At 36.2% G+C, this 15,425-nt stretch overlaps 1 protein-coding gene across 1 annotated transcript in view; it reads right to left on the bottom strand.

Annotated features, from left to right (window-relative positions):
* Nucleotides 1–11,053, bottom strand: part of LOC144218296 (protein O-mannosyl-transferase TMTC2-like) — a 135,227-nt gene extending 124,174 nt beyond the window's left edge. Inside the window, exon 1 of the mRNA XM_077748143.1 lies at nucleotides 10,937–11,053. Coding sequence (XP_077604269.1) covers nucleotides 10,937–11,047 — 111 coding nt within the window. The 5' untranslated portion in view covers nucleotides 11,048–11,053. The remainder of the gene's footprint in view (nucleotides 1–10,936) is intronic.
* Nucleotides 11,054–15,425: the final 4,372 nt, after the last annotated feature.

The raw sequence follows: 15,425 nt of genomic DNA, 5'->3' as shown, positions 1-15,425 counted from the left end.
TATATGAATATTGGGTCATTAATCATGATAAATGTGTCATACTAGTACACACTGTTAATAGAGAAAGTTGGTCCAAGTGCATACCGGAACTCTCTGTACTAACCTCACAATAATTCTGTACTCTAAAACTGTTCTAAAAGTGTTTACTTAAAAATTAATTTCTTAAAAATCTATGTAAAAGGTACAAACTTTTAGCCTTTGGTTTATTTGACTTGAAAATACCTGGGTATTGGTTAAAACAGTCTCTTCCTGGGGTGCCTGGGTGACTCAGTTGGTTAAGCATCCAACTTCGGCTCAGGTCATGATCTCATGGTTCGTGGGTTCGAGCCCCATGTCAGGCTCTGTGCTGACAGCTAGCTCAGACCCTGGAGTCTATTTCAGATTCTGCGTCTCCCTCTCTCTCTGACCCTCCTCTGCTTACACTGTCTCTCTCTCTCTCAGAAATAAATTAAAAAAAAATTTTTTTTAATTAAAAAAAACAAAAACAAAAAACAAAAAAAAATTCTCTTCCTATATGCTCAGAATAGTTTGTAGCAACAGCAAATTCATAAGATAAAAATCTTTTAAATACTTATTATGATTCAAACTACTAAATAAGAGGATGAGAATACTCCAGGCAAAGAAAAAACTCAAGCAAAATCATAGCTACTGCCTCTGATTGATTATTCTTTACAGGATATAGGTATAAGGTTTTAGTACAGGTATTTCAGGAAAAGATCTTAAAAACTGCCATGATCAGGGTGCCTGGGTGGCTCAGTCGGTTAAGCGTCCAACTTCCCTACTTTGGCTCAGGTCATAATCTCATGCCTCTTGGGTTCGAGCCCCGTATTAGGCTCTGTGCTGACAGTTCAGAGCCTGGAGCCTCCTTCCAATTCTATGTCTCCCCCTCTCTCTCCACCCTTCTCCCACTCGTGATCTCTCTCTTAAAAATAAATAAACATGAAAAAAAGTTTTAAAAAAATTGCCATGATCAATTGTGATTTCTATTTCAGAAATAAAAAACAATTAAGAGTAATTTACATCTAGTTGCAAATTGAGAAAGTGAATTTCCTCTTTCAAAATATAGCTGAAATTTAGTGAGCATAAAAACAAAGTAATTTTGTTCTACCTGTACTCTGAATAGGCCATATACATCCTCATCACATTATAACATTATCAACTCTGGTTCAACTCATTTTGGATTTAAACTAATTTAGACAAAGGGCTATTTTTAGAGTAGTCCTAGCCCTGGTATGAATAAATTTTTGCCTCCCAAAAACCTTGGTGGCACCTCCATCCTAATTTCTGGAACTTTCCCACTAACTATTGCTGTTCCATCACGAGATATAAAATAGAACAAACTATGTACTATATAATGTCTTCAGGTTCTATTTCTCAGGGATAAAATTCCCAGACAGACCATTATCTCTGACAACTACACTACCTATTTCTCCATTACATGACATCATAATACATATAATGCATGGTCCGTGCCCATATTAAGTCCACTGCCACATGGTTAGTATCAAACTGATCAAAGGGTCTTATTTATTATGCGTGAATCTTGCAGGTTGAGGTCTTCCACTATAGTATCATTATTACAATGAACAAGAATTACAGTGCACTCAAGAATGTACCTTATCTTGTCACTTTTGACAAAGAGCCTCAATTATACCTCAGAAATGAGAGTCCTGCAATGTTAAGCCTTTGAAAAGCATTATTCTTTCCACTAAGAGAAGAAATAAATTCCAAGGTAGGTAAATCTCAGGTGTTCTGGCTCCAACTCAACGTTCTACCAGGTAAAGGTCAACAGTCTACTATAGCCAAGTGTCACACTGTCCTACCTTTCATGTAGTGTTTCCTTGTTAAAAACCTAAAATATGAAACTATATACCATGTATGGCATGTCATATATAATATATACCGTGTTCAAATTAAAATGTTAAACTTCAAAAAATAAATAAAATGTTAAACTTCACTGCTACTATTTCCTTGTTACTCCACATAGATAACTAAATCCATTTCACAATTACCTCTGTTAAAACTTTTTTAAAAATTTAACAATATACACAGAGATTATCTTTTCACTTCAGAAGTGCATTACAAGAAAACCTAAAAACTGTGTGAAGATTGGTTTTAAAAATATTTTTTGTGCATTTGGAAGTTTGACATTTATGCACTTGAGGCACTGTCTATACACGTCTTATCATAATAAACAAAAGGCTCAAGAGCAATTTAAATAGAACATCCTGTAGAAAAATCTCAGGGGTATAATCCAATAGGGTTTGGACACTGATCTTGATTTAACCTCCGGGAATGTCAGCTTCCTCATTCTACATAGTGGGTTATATAGATCATGGGACTGCATGAGGAGGTATTGGAAGAGCATTTATAAAATGCCTAGTTCATTGCATGATAATGAGTATGAGTTAATTGCAGGATGTATTCCTTGACTGTAATATGGGTAAATATAAGGAAAAATGACAAAAACTTTATGGATTTGTGAACATGTTCATAGTGGGGCTGGTTTGAACCTATTTATGCAACTGCAAAAATGAAATTTCTCACATTTTAGAACAGATGTGGCCTCCTTTATGTGTGTATGTGTGTGAATACATATGTCCATATCCAGATGCCACAGGAAGAAAAAAAGGCAATCTCTTTTTATAAAAGTATTGATTCAACTACTTAGGAGAAAAGATGTTTGCTTTTGAAAATACATGTTCTGTGTACTACCTTTACTAAAGGTAAATATAGGCTTAGACCAGGATTTTTTTTTAACAAGGAAAGATATTCAAATTTTCTATTAGAAAAAAAAAATCAAGTGATAAAAATATAAAACATAAAGTTGAAAGTGTTTAACTAACATTAAAAAGTTTTCATGCCTTATTACATAAGGGAAGAGAGAGTCAACGAATAATAAGCTGGCAGTCATTAAGTAGAATATGTGTAGTATAATATATCAATGGGGCTTATTTAAACAATTAAAGAACTGTAAAATGGAAGAACAAGGCCTACTAAATTGTATAGAATCCCATACCTATGATAAAAATTAAGGAGTAAGCAAGTAAGATTAATGTACCTACCTAACTGTCCCTTCTGAAACAAAAGCCACAACAAAGGTCATAAGCATGGTAGCCCACAGCTAAAGTGCCGGTCAGAGGCTTTGTTATGAATTTCTCGAGAATTCATTGAATTAGCATTCTCACTTAGGCCTTCTTAGGGAGGAAATGCCCTGCTGGTCACTGTATCCCCACTGTTTACTATAGAGCATGAAATGAAGTTTAGCCTCAGAAAATGCATGTTAAATGCAGGTTTTTCTAAAGGATTTTTTTAGACTTCTGCAAGAAAGCCAAGCTATATTTAAGGGAAGTACCACGTCTCCATCTCCATCACTCCAACTAATGTGGCATACCAGAGTACTGGGGGTTTAGGAGGTCTGAGCCTGCTGGGCTATTTAAATTGCACTAGATGATAACTACAGACCAAACACAGAAACCAAATCAACAAAATAACAATGAAATGAAAGTTGGTTTAAAAGCAATACAATCTTACTTACCCCTAAATAAAAAGCTAACTTTTTCAAACAGAGCAGCATGTATATGTAAATATAAAGCAGCTGGATTTATTTCATGTGACCTTTAATGCCTGAGGACTTGATCATTTTAATTTTTATGATTCTTAAGACAATGTGGCCAAAGAAAATATCTCTAACAATGACTTTTACTAACTGACATACAAGAGCAGAATAAAAGCCTAGAATATTTGGAGATATTTGGATTCCTGTGTCACTTACTCACAATAAGTAGAGTAATTATTAGATTGATTCTAGATAACAAAATGTGTATCTTGAAGTGAGTGGGTGGTTTCTAACGGAACAAACTACCAGACTCATTATGCTTCAGAGTAAAAAGAATACAACTATATTATCTCCAGAATGCTAAATTATGTTTCAATGAAGCAACTTAATACTGTACTGAATAAAATTTTCTTCTACATTTCATCCAAGATCTCAGATGCATGGTAAATATGATATTATGCCTTCTCTTTTCATAGGATAAATTCTGCAACTTGAACATATCCATAATAATCATTCAGTCAGAGTTACAGGGACATTTTATCCTCCTCTTACTCCAATCTAAACACGGCTGTGCAGTGACTGGAATAAAGCAACCTGAATGCTAATTAACAAACAAAATGAGAAGAACTTTGCAAATGAAAAAAATCATCTCGGGTCTAAACAGCAATAATTATAACAAAAGACCCAAGGAAACATATAGTACTACACTTCCAGATAGACTACATCGACACCAGCATAGCCTGGGGACTGGAACCTCACAACGGAACCTCAAGCACTTTCACAACTGGAAATTATGTAGCCCAATTAACTTTGGCTAGACACAGAAGTCTGGCTCAGTGCTTCCATGCAGTAGCCAAAATAAAGGTTTTCTGTATCCAGAATTACTCTCAGAGTCTCCCATATCCTTCCTTCTCTCTTACTTACCCAAACCTGGAAAATAAGCTAACAGCCAAGGAACTTTTACTACAGTTTAAGTCAGTATTAATTTTACTGGCTCACAGAAACCATAAAATATTTGGCTTAAATAAATTGAACTGGACAAAAAGAGAGGAAGACCAAAAAAAAAAAATTAAAGTACGGATGTGCACACAAATAGAGAACACACAGCTTTAGAAACAACTATAAGATCATCTGACATACTAAAATAATAGAAATGTTATTCCTTCCTTTTCTCTCTTAATGCATGCCCAATTTTAAATTCATGGCATTAGCCCTAGGTAACAAAGTTCAAACAAGGAATAAATCACAATTTTAAAGACAGCTCGTGTTTAGTATTTTAATTGGACATGACATTGGTATGAAAGTTCCATATATTTTAAAGAGAATGTCACTCGAGCCCAACTATATTTAAACACGGAGGGTACCAGTGACCCTAAGGCAGAACTATTCCATAGGGTATCCTGGAAAATTTGTATTCTAGTTTTCAAGTAGGACCTAAAAGTGCCAATAGCCAAAAACAGAAGTCTCAAGTTCATGACTTACGATGCCTAGTAATAAAAATGGGTTTAACCACTCAAACTAAACTCGTATTTAGAGGTGATGTCTAAGAATAAGTTATAAAAAGTAGGAGAGATGAATTACTGCCTTACTTTTCAGGTGTAACAAGCTAAAACAAACAAACAAAAATCCCACTTTTAAAATTATCTGGGACGCCTGGGTGGCTCAGTTGGTTAAGCATCTGACTTCGGCTCAGGTCATGACCTCAAGGTTCGTGGGTTCGAGCCCTGCGTCGGGCTCTTTGCTGACAGCTGGCTCAGAGCCTGGAGCCTGCTTCGGATTCTGTGTCTCCCTCTCTCTGACCTCCCCTGCTCACTCTCTCTCTTTCTCTCAGAAATAAAATTATCTAATACAAAGCGAAAATTAATGATGTTCAATTCAGAAAACCTTGACTTTGTGCCCAATTCTACTATTTAGTGGCTAAGTTATTCTTGAAGATGTTGTTTAAATCTTGAAGCTCACCTACCTCATTTATAAAAAGAGGATAATACTCATTATAAAGCTTCACAAAATAACACGCCAATCACAGGCACTCAAGAGATATACACCCCTCTTGTATCCACCTCCCCTTCTGGGGTCTTGGAAGATACACTGTGTCCACCATATAATCATGCTATTGCTCATTCAATTATTCAGTACAGATCCTTGGAGTCATAGTGATCCTTAGCATGGAGTAATAAGTTTTGATACACTTGCTGACTAAATGAAAAGATTAATGAGGAAATAAGGATCAGAGCAGGAAAACAGAAATATTAAGAAGTCATGCACCCAGTCTTTATATAACTTAAAAACCAAAATATACAGGGATAGTTACCAAGACAATGAAATGCCACCTACTGAAGAGATCAAAAAGGTAAGTGAAAACTTAGTTCCTCCACCATGTCTGAGGTCAAAAGATCAAGATTTATATCTGCTCTTCAATCTGGGAGGTGCTACTATAAGAGATACTGAAACCAGTGCTATGAAAGTACAGAGAGAGGGAAAAATAACTGCTTGAAAGACTCAGGAAAGACTTTGTATAAGAAATAGCCTTTAAGTGGGGAGACAGAGACGAAGGACATCTTTCAGGGGAATGAAAAAGGATTTGATCTATGGAAGTTGTCAAAGCATTCTGGGAAACTCAAAATCACTTGGAACTTTCCTAAAAACCACAAATACTACAAATTCTTTCTTAAAAAATTTTTAATGTTTGTTTATTTTTGAGAGAGAGAGACAGAGACAGAGTGTGAGCAGAGGAGGGGCGGAGAGAGAAGGAGACGCAGAATCTGAAGCAGGCTCCAGGCTCTGAGCTAGCTGTCAGCACAGAGCCCGACGCGGGGCTTGAGCCCACGAACCGTGAGATCGTGACCTAAGCCAAAGTCGGACGCTTAACTGACTGAGCCACCCAGGCGCCCCTAATATTTATTTATTTTTGAGAGGGAGACAGAACATGAGCAGGGGAAGGACAGAGAGAGGGAGATGCAGAATCTGAAGCAGGCTCCAGGCTCTCAGAAGTCAGTACAGAGCCCGACGTGGGGCTCAAACTCACAAGCTGTGAGATCATGACCTGAGCTAAAGCCAGACACTCAACCAACTGAGCCACCCAGGCACCCCTACAAATTCTTAAATGAAAAAACATACTGATAGCAATAAAACCACTGAAAATAATTTTTTTCTAATTGCTCTCTTATAAAAATATAAATCTTATAGAAAATCTTACTCTACAGTTTAAGTCTGATTTAGCTGTAGGTCATTTTTACATATTTTGCCTATGGTCAGTTTTGACCAAACATTAAAAACACCACACCCTATTTTTATTTCTCTTCTCTTGAGACTAATTGCCAATTCCATTTTATAATATCTATACTTAAGGCATTCAGAAGTCAAAATGTGTGGCATTTTCCACTTTTGCCAATTCCATGTTAAATCAATGGCCATATAACCAGGCCAAAAAACCCTAAATTAGACAAAGACCATCCATTGGGATAAGAAATTTGCCAAATCTCATAATTCAAAAAGAAACTGTTAAAGATGGTTGTGGGGTTTTTGGCACTGTGATTTTGAGCTTTTCCATAATAAGGCTTGTATTTCATCTAATCAGCTAGTCGGAAACTATAAAAGTTTTGTTGGTGGGGGGAATTAAAATTTGGATTGTAATACACGAGTCTTTCCTTCCCTTCCATATGTTTCAGTAAATTAAAACTTCTAAATCTTTTTTTTTTTTTTTTTTTTAAAAAAAAGCCTTCTAAAAAATAAAGCAGCCTGTAAAATCATATTTTTGGTACAGGAAACTTAAAATATTCATGCTTGAAAAGAAGAGAAGAAGAAAAATAGAACACATGGTTTCTATATCCAAAGCAATGTCACGGTCTAGGTATATTCAGAATTAAGTACATTTGAACTTTCATCTTTTTCTCTCTTTGCTAAATGACATTAAAAAAAAAAACAGGCATCTCAAACTCTTTAGATATTTTTTTGAAGGTGGTCCTTTATCAATCTAATTAAAAATGTTTCCATCTGAATTCCATAAGAACATCTCAAAGACCGTAGTTGTGGCAAGAGGTATATGTAATTGCTGTTCTCAGGTGGAACTGTGTGAATTATCTAATATTGTATTAAAATAAGAAATAAAAACATTTTTATAAGGTAAAAAAAAATTACCAAATGATTAAACTAGACGTGTTATGATCCTGTAAGCGTCAGAAATAGCGAATTATACTCTCCAATTCTGAGATACGTTCTCCTTTTCCTTTCTCTGTTCTTTCTCCATTGGGCCTTACTATTAGTTTCTTTCATAATTTCTTCATCCACATTTTTCATTTCTTCATCTTTGTTTGTATATGGAAAGATTTCCTCATCTTTATTCTCTTTCTTTCCTTCCTTCCTTCCTCCCTTCCTTTGTAATCTCTACACCTATGTGGGGCTCGAACCCATGACCAATTCCATGTTCTACTGGTTGAGCCAGCTGAGTGCCCCTAGTCTCCTATCCTTTAAATAAAAGTTGTTTGTCCTCATATCTTTAATGTCTAAAAGCTCTTTCTTGGTTTTTTTTTTTTCATTATTTATGTTTTTATGGCATCCTGCTTTTATAAAATGCTATGTTACTATCTCTTTCTAAGGATTTTTAAAAATTTTTCTTCTGTTTCCTCCATTTTCCTTCTCCTAATAATTTGCTTCAGTTTCAATCTTTTACCTTTAAGGTTTTAAAAATATGACTGATGGTTTTTGGTTGTTCACTGTTATTCAAAACTTATTGAATAAAAGCTGGATAGAGTTCCTTAGGCATCAGTGCGCTCCCTAGACTGGGAAGATTCACTTTTGTGTATCTGGTTTGGGAGCCAGTCATTTATAGGTGACCTCCAAATGTAGGTATACAGGTTCCTTTTCCCTACAGTGATCCAGTTTCTCCAGGTAAGAATTCCACAATTTCTCGGAAGCGGGACGTGTGCGCCTGTGCATGAGCATGCACATGTATGTGCGTGCAGTGCTGGGCAAACTCTGTGGTGCTGATATTCTGCATGTGGTCGGGGAGGGGTAATGACAATCTGTGTACTCCAACGGAAGACACTGAATCAATCTTTTCAGTTGTCTCCGCATTTCACCTTCAACTGTGCAAGCTATCCCTGAGTCATGAACCTGTCTTACTCATCTGCTCCACTATGATAAGTTTTCTTTTCCCTGCCTTGGAAGTGACTGCCTGGATGCTGGCATTGTGCACATGGGGGAGAGACCTGACTGCTTCAGACACAGTTTACAACTGATTACCACATTTAATAAAAGCTCCATAACTCAGTCTCTTCTATGCCCATTGCCTCCAAGTCTTGAGTCTCCCTGAGTTTCTTTTTGAGTACTTAAGATTTCTTTGCATTGTTACCCCATCCCAAAGCCTCTTCAGATGGTGGACTCTGTCCATCTGTCCATCCATCCTTCCTTCCTTTTTAATGTTTTTAATATTTATTTTTGAGAGAGACAGAGAGTGTGAACAGGGGAAGGGTAGAGAGAGAGAGAGGGAGACACAGAACCCAAAGCAAACTCCAAGCTCTGAGCTGTCAGGGGGTCTGAACTCACGAATGGTGAGATCACGACCTGAGTTAAAGCTGGATGCCTAGCTGACTGAGACACCCAGAAGCCCCTGGTGTCGGACATCTGACAGATGAGTTGTAATACTTCTTTCCACTTGCTGAAAGTGGAAATTTCATCTCCCCATTCTGATTGTTCCTGTGAGGTTATTCCTTCTCAATATTTTATCCAGTATTATAAATATTTAGTATAATACTTAGGATTATTATTCTTTATTTACCCACATGATCACATTTTTGGTTCACATTCATTTTGCAACATAATCAGTAACTCCTAGATTTAATTGTGTTCTTTTGAAGGACATCTTCAGTGATTTTTTCAACAAGAATTTCTAGTGGCCTGGTTTTAATTTAATTTCTTGGCCTAGGAATTTCATGACCATGCAAGTAAAGCAAATTCAATCCTCAAAGCCAGACAAAAGGAAGGCAGTAGTAAAAATTCATTCTTTCTTCATCCAAATCCCACGCTGAGATAGGCAAACCTTCATGCTGCCTTCTTATAGAGGTATGCAAACTTACTCCAGATTATCCTTTGACTGAGGGTATGAATTTTCCTCCTTTATTTAGGTATCTAATCCCTGGTCATCCACTGGTGCAAAGCCTTGTCTCTTATTCCAACAAGAATGAAAGCAAACAAAAAGCCCTTTCCCTCTGGTTGCCACAACTGGGTAAACTATCCCAGATTTAGCTACTGGATCAGCCAACTGTTTTACTGTTCTGGTGTTCAGTTACCCCTTACTTCTAGCCCTTGGGAAATTCACTGATTTTTGGGCTCAACAATGCATTAACAGCATATCAGTTTTATTAAGCACACCTATATATATTTTAGTGGGGTATTTTCCAGTATTCAGTCTGCCTGTATAATTTCATTAATAGCATTTTAGTTGTATTCTCAAATGGATACATAATAATTTTAACTGTTTAGTCTACCATCTTCTGTAGAAAATAAAATACTATTACTTTTAAATAATTATAAGCTACCTTTCTATGAATTCACTTAGAAATTACTTTCCTGACCATCTGTTCTATGCTTTTCTAGGATTCATTTATTTTTATTAATATTGAAGAGCAATTAGGTGATATAACGAAAACCACACAGACATCAGGGATCAAAGGATAGTCCTACTACTTATTCTTAACTGAATAAGCTCAGAACATTTGCTTATCTTGAACAATCCTCTATAGTGTAAAATAAGACATCAACATTACTTTGAACACATGAAATTATAATTTTTATAAGTCACAATGGTAGAATTTCAGCAATTTATTATGCTTCAAACTAATACCACTTTCATGAGAATGCAGCCTCTGAGACTGCTTGTCACATAGTGGGTGGCAAAATGATGGCTCCACCTCTCTAGAGCCTGGAATGATTTCCAATTAGTAGGAATTCCAGGTGACACTAATTCACACACAAACACGCAAAGCCTTATATAAGGGTGGCTGTTTGGAAAGAATCAGACTTAGTTCTTCAGTGTAGCCAACTGGAGGCTAACAGTGGTTTGTAGAAAATAATCTTCTTACAAATATGTTATTATGACAAATCCATTCTGTAATCCATATTTGGGATTCACCATATATATTTTTCCATTAAGTTACATCAAGGATCATGACATACCACATTTTACCTATGGCAAACACTAGACCCAAAGAAATACATTTGTCTATAGGTTCTATACGGAGTTCTAACTCGGTGTTACCATCATTACCTCCTAACAGTCTGAGTCAATTGGCTGAGAAGCAATACCTTAAACTCTATCTACCTCAGTCTGCATGGTGAAAGCCAACTTTGGAAGGGTGAGGAAGGAAGATAGTTACTCACTGTGAGAGCTAGCAGTTTCCCATAGGTCAGATGAGCAGGGATGTGGTCAGTCTTGGATCTCAATGATTCCATATACCAATACTCGGCTTCAGGGAGTTTGCTTAATCGCATGTATGCTTCACCTGGGAAGAAGTCATAAAGATCAACCTGAGGACACAGCTCTCCAACAGATGCAGTAGCATCACATCATCATATTTATAGTCTATGAAATTTTAGATGCTGTGGCAAGCACATTCACTCCTTATCTCATTAGAGTCCCAAAAAGTCAACATAACTTCCATTTTACATATATGAAAATTCATTTTTGGAGAAATTAAGTGAAATGGTTAAATTCAAAAATTTAGTAACAATGCTTTGATTTTTTAACCTAATCACCTCAAACCCATAAGTATATGCCCTTTGTCTTTTTCTTAAAGATAAGTTTGTGTGTACAGTCAGTTGTTCTGTTTTATTCATATTCATTTATTCCTTTAGAAATTCAAGTATTTATAGAATAACTACTAAGTAGAGAGAATTATGAGGACTTGGACAAATTAGTTTAAAGTCCTCGGGGCACCTGGGTGGCTCAGTCGGTTAAGCATCCATCTTTGCTCAGGTCACGATCTCAAGGTTCGTGGGTTTGAGCCCCGTGTCGGGCTCTGTGCGGACTGCCAGATCAGAGCCTGGAGCCTGCTTTGGATTCTGTGTCTCCCTCTCTCTCTGACCCTCCCCTGCTCACACTGTCTCTCTCTCTCTCTCAGAAATAAAACATTAAAAATAAAAAAAAAAAAAGTTAATGGTCCTGCCAAGATTTACAGTGTTGTTGAGAAAATAAGATCAGTAGAAGGAGTAAAAAATGTTTTGGATTAAGCACTGATTTTAGTTTTTTTTTCAAAATTATTTGTATTTTATATTTTAATATAAATAAAATTTATGAATATCACTTGGAAAACCCAGTGAATATCTTGACAATTATTTAGCATGCCCGGTACCATGCACAGAGATAGTCTGAAGAGTCTCAGCCATCAGTTATTACTTTCAAGTTAAGTAAATTTTACCTGCCAAAGAGCATTTCACTAACAGCCAAGCAAGAGAATAACAAAACAAAACCCCCCCAAACTGGAAATAAAGCAAAAAGTATATCACTTCCTTATTTATTATCATCCCTCTCCTTTATTTGCTTACAGTATAGAAGAATATTTCACTTGATGGGAATATTATATTTAAAGCTGATTTGTATATTTAAGTATTATAGGGGTTTTTTTTTAATGTTTTTTATTTATTTCTGAGAGAGAGAGAGACAGTGTGAGCAGGAGAGGGTCAGAGAGAGAGGGAGACACAGAATCCGAAGTAGGATCCAGGCTGAGCTAGCTGTCAGCACAGAGCCCGATGCGGGGCTCAAATCCACGAACCATGAGATCATGACCTGAGCCAAAGTCGGACACTTAGCCGAGTGAGCCACCCAGGCGCCCCTAAGTATTATAGTTTTAATAAGCACCACATATATAGAAGCTGTTCAATTTCTAAGACCAGCTAATAGACTGGTTACCTGAATTATTTTTCAAGCAGAACTACAATAGCTTTTTCCATTTCAAGGCATAATCAGAAGCTTTTCTCACACTGGCTATACTTCTTTGCTTCAAAGGAAGAACTAGCTTCCTTTTATTTTAATCATATTCCCTTTATATTAGCACAGTGCTGTCAGTATAAGTATGTTTAAGGAACTGAATTGATTTGAGTCTCCTCACCTTTTGAATTCCCTTTGCTTGGCTGGTTAGTAAAAAAAATACTGGTGACAAATATGTAATGTGAACAAACGTGTACATTCCACTCACACACATCTATGTGTTTCTGGTTCTCAGAACAGTTCTTAAAGTATACTGTCATAAAAATGATAGTAGGAACTTTTTCCTTTTAATCTAAAACTTAAAATGTGTTGCATTTGAGAAGAATTCAGTTAGATTAAATAGAACACTCAGGATGACATGCAAGAATACTGGAGCAAAGACTGAAGACTGGAATTAAACAAAATGTTCACAGTTCTTAGCAGGAAGATTAGGCAGAGTTTTTTTAATTTTCATATTTCTAAAATATCATATTGTTATTACAATATCTCTATAAACATGAAAACATTGTCAGACAGATTTTTTTTTCTTGTCATGTTGAGCTAACAAATGTTTCCCCAAAAAAGCAAACAGTAATTTTTTCTAGGGCAAGTGACCATTTCTTCATACTAAAACAATACTAGGTATGATTTATGTAACAGAAAGAATGTGACAATCTCTAAATATTGATAAGTTTAAAGCAATTAATGACAAATTATATCCAAATATCTATCTCTAAAGTGGATTCTAAAGCCAGTAGAAAACATACAATAACTTCAGAGTTAGAAGAGAAAGATGGGCTAGCATCACAGATTCTGAAATTCTTCTTTGGGTCTTCAAGGCCTCATAGGTCAGCTTTTAGAAACTATACCATCATTGCCTTTAATATAACTCCTACTTTTATTATTATTATTTTAATCTTTTATTTATTTGAGAGAGGGGGAGAGACAGCATGAGCAGGGGAGGGTCAGAAAGAGACGGAGACACAGAATCTGAAGACAGGCTCTGAGCTAGCTGTCAGCACAGAGCCCAACGGGGGGCTCGAACCCATAAACCATGAGATCATGACCTGAGCTGAAGTCAGACGCTTAACCAACTGAGCCACACAGGCGCCCCAACATAACTCCTACTTTTGATATATAAAAAATTCAACGAGTGGGCACCTGGGTGGCTCAGACAGTTAAGCGTCCAACTCTTGGTATAGGCTCAGGTCATGATCTTCAGTTTCGTGACTCTGAGTCCCCAAGCCTGCTCAGGGTTCTCTCTACCTCCCTCTCTCTCTGCCCCTCCCCCACTCATGCTGTCTCTTTCAAAATAAATAAATAAACTTTTAAAAATTAAATAAATAAATAAACAATTCAACTAATTTGTAGAGTGGTAAACAGTGGGTTTTATGTACATAAACAGAATGTGAGAACCCCAATTCCACAGTGCTTTTGAGATTGAAATCTGTATTACATTTAAGTTGTTATCTGCAAATCACTGCAGAAAGTGTTCTATTTTTTCAAGTCATATCTATTATTGAAAGCTATTTTGAAATGAAATATTAACTTGCTAAATAATTAGTCCCGGGCCCATTTTCTTCAGTAATAACTCACAAGTAACTTATTAATTTGAAAAACTTATGAGATGGAGAAATATAAAAGGGCTATAAAAAATATAATGTAATAATATACCTTAGCAAGTATATGAAAACTGTAAATGACCAGCCTACTTAGGTACTACTAATTACTCCTCAGAAAAACTTCATGCAACCATTCCCTGTTTCTCAGTAATAACACTAGCAACCATTCATATCAAATATTTATCATGAATTAGGGTAGCAAGCCAGAGGGGGCACATGTCTGACTTATGTGCACCTACACATTTCATTCCGTACGTTCAGGCATGTAGAATGTTTTCTCACTTAGCCCCACGAGGACCTTTCACACATTACCCTCCTTCAACCACTACCAACTAACTGTTCAGATTAGGTTTGCAAGATGAAACATAAGATTTTCAATCTCTATATTAGTTGTTTTATATATGCATCTCATTTTTTTTAAGGAATGTCTTTACCTGGATTTTACAGATGAGAACACTGAGAAGCAGAGCGGCTAAATAAAACACACAAAATCATAAATGCGGAAAGTGGTAAGGCTGCAGTTCAAGCCCAGGACAACATGACCTCAAAGCACACCGCTTTAACCTGCTGGTAGTGAATAATCACAAACTTTTCAACTCTCCAGCTCAGGTGAAAATTATACTCTTTCTCACTGCTGGAAAATTGTTTTCTAGCTCTGTGATACAGTGGCCATCAAGATCATTTCACTTTGCCTTGGGCTTACCTATTGAATTAAAGGAATAAGGAAGAACAATAATAATCTATAGTTGACCTTTAAAAATGCTTCTGCTGCATATGTTATTCAGCTCTTAAGAGAGTAATATGGATCATACAAGATGAACTTTAGTACTATGGTTAATCTTAACACAAAAACAGCCTATAAAAATGGTAATAAAATCAAGATGTAAAACCTAAAATGCAAGAAAATGATACGGACGAATTTAAATGTGTTTAAAAAGTGACTCAGTAAAGATGTAGGCCAAAAACAATATACAGGCAAGTAGTGGATGTACCCCTGGCACTGACAAGGTAGGGACTTCATATCTCTCATGCCTCATTCATACTAGGGATTAGAGTACTCATTCTATGGATGAGGAGGAAGGCTCAAGAATGGAAAGTGATGTGCACAAGTACAGTTAGTAATTCTATTCTCATTTGAATGGCTGTAAAGCCATGCTTTTCTCCACTGCATCAAACTGCCCACCATAAAAAGTTTGTTATTTATCAACTACTTCCTAATGTCTTAAATATATTATATTTATACTTTTACATTATGTCTACATTGTAATTGACATCAGTCTCA

This window comes from Crocuta crocuta, unplaced genomic scaffold, assembly GCF_008692635.1.
Source record: "Crocuta crocuta isolate KB4526 unplaced genomic scaffold, BGI_CrCroc_1.0 scaffold79, whole genome shotgun sequence".
In the NCBI taxonomy this organism is placed as follows: Eukaryota; Metazoa; Chordata; class Mammalia; order Carnivora; family Hyaenidae; genus Crocuta; species Crocuta crocuta.
This window is presented reverse-complemented; position numbering and strand designations above follow the sequence as displayed.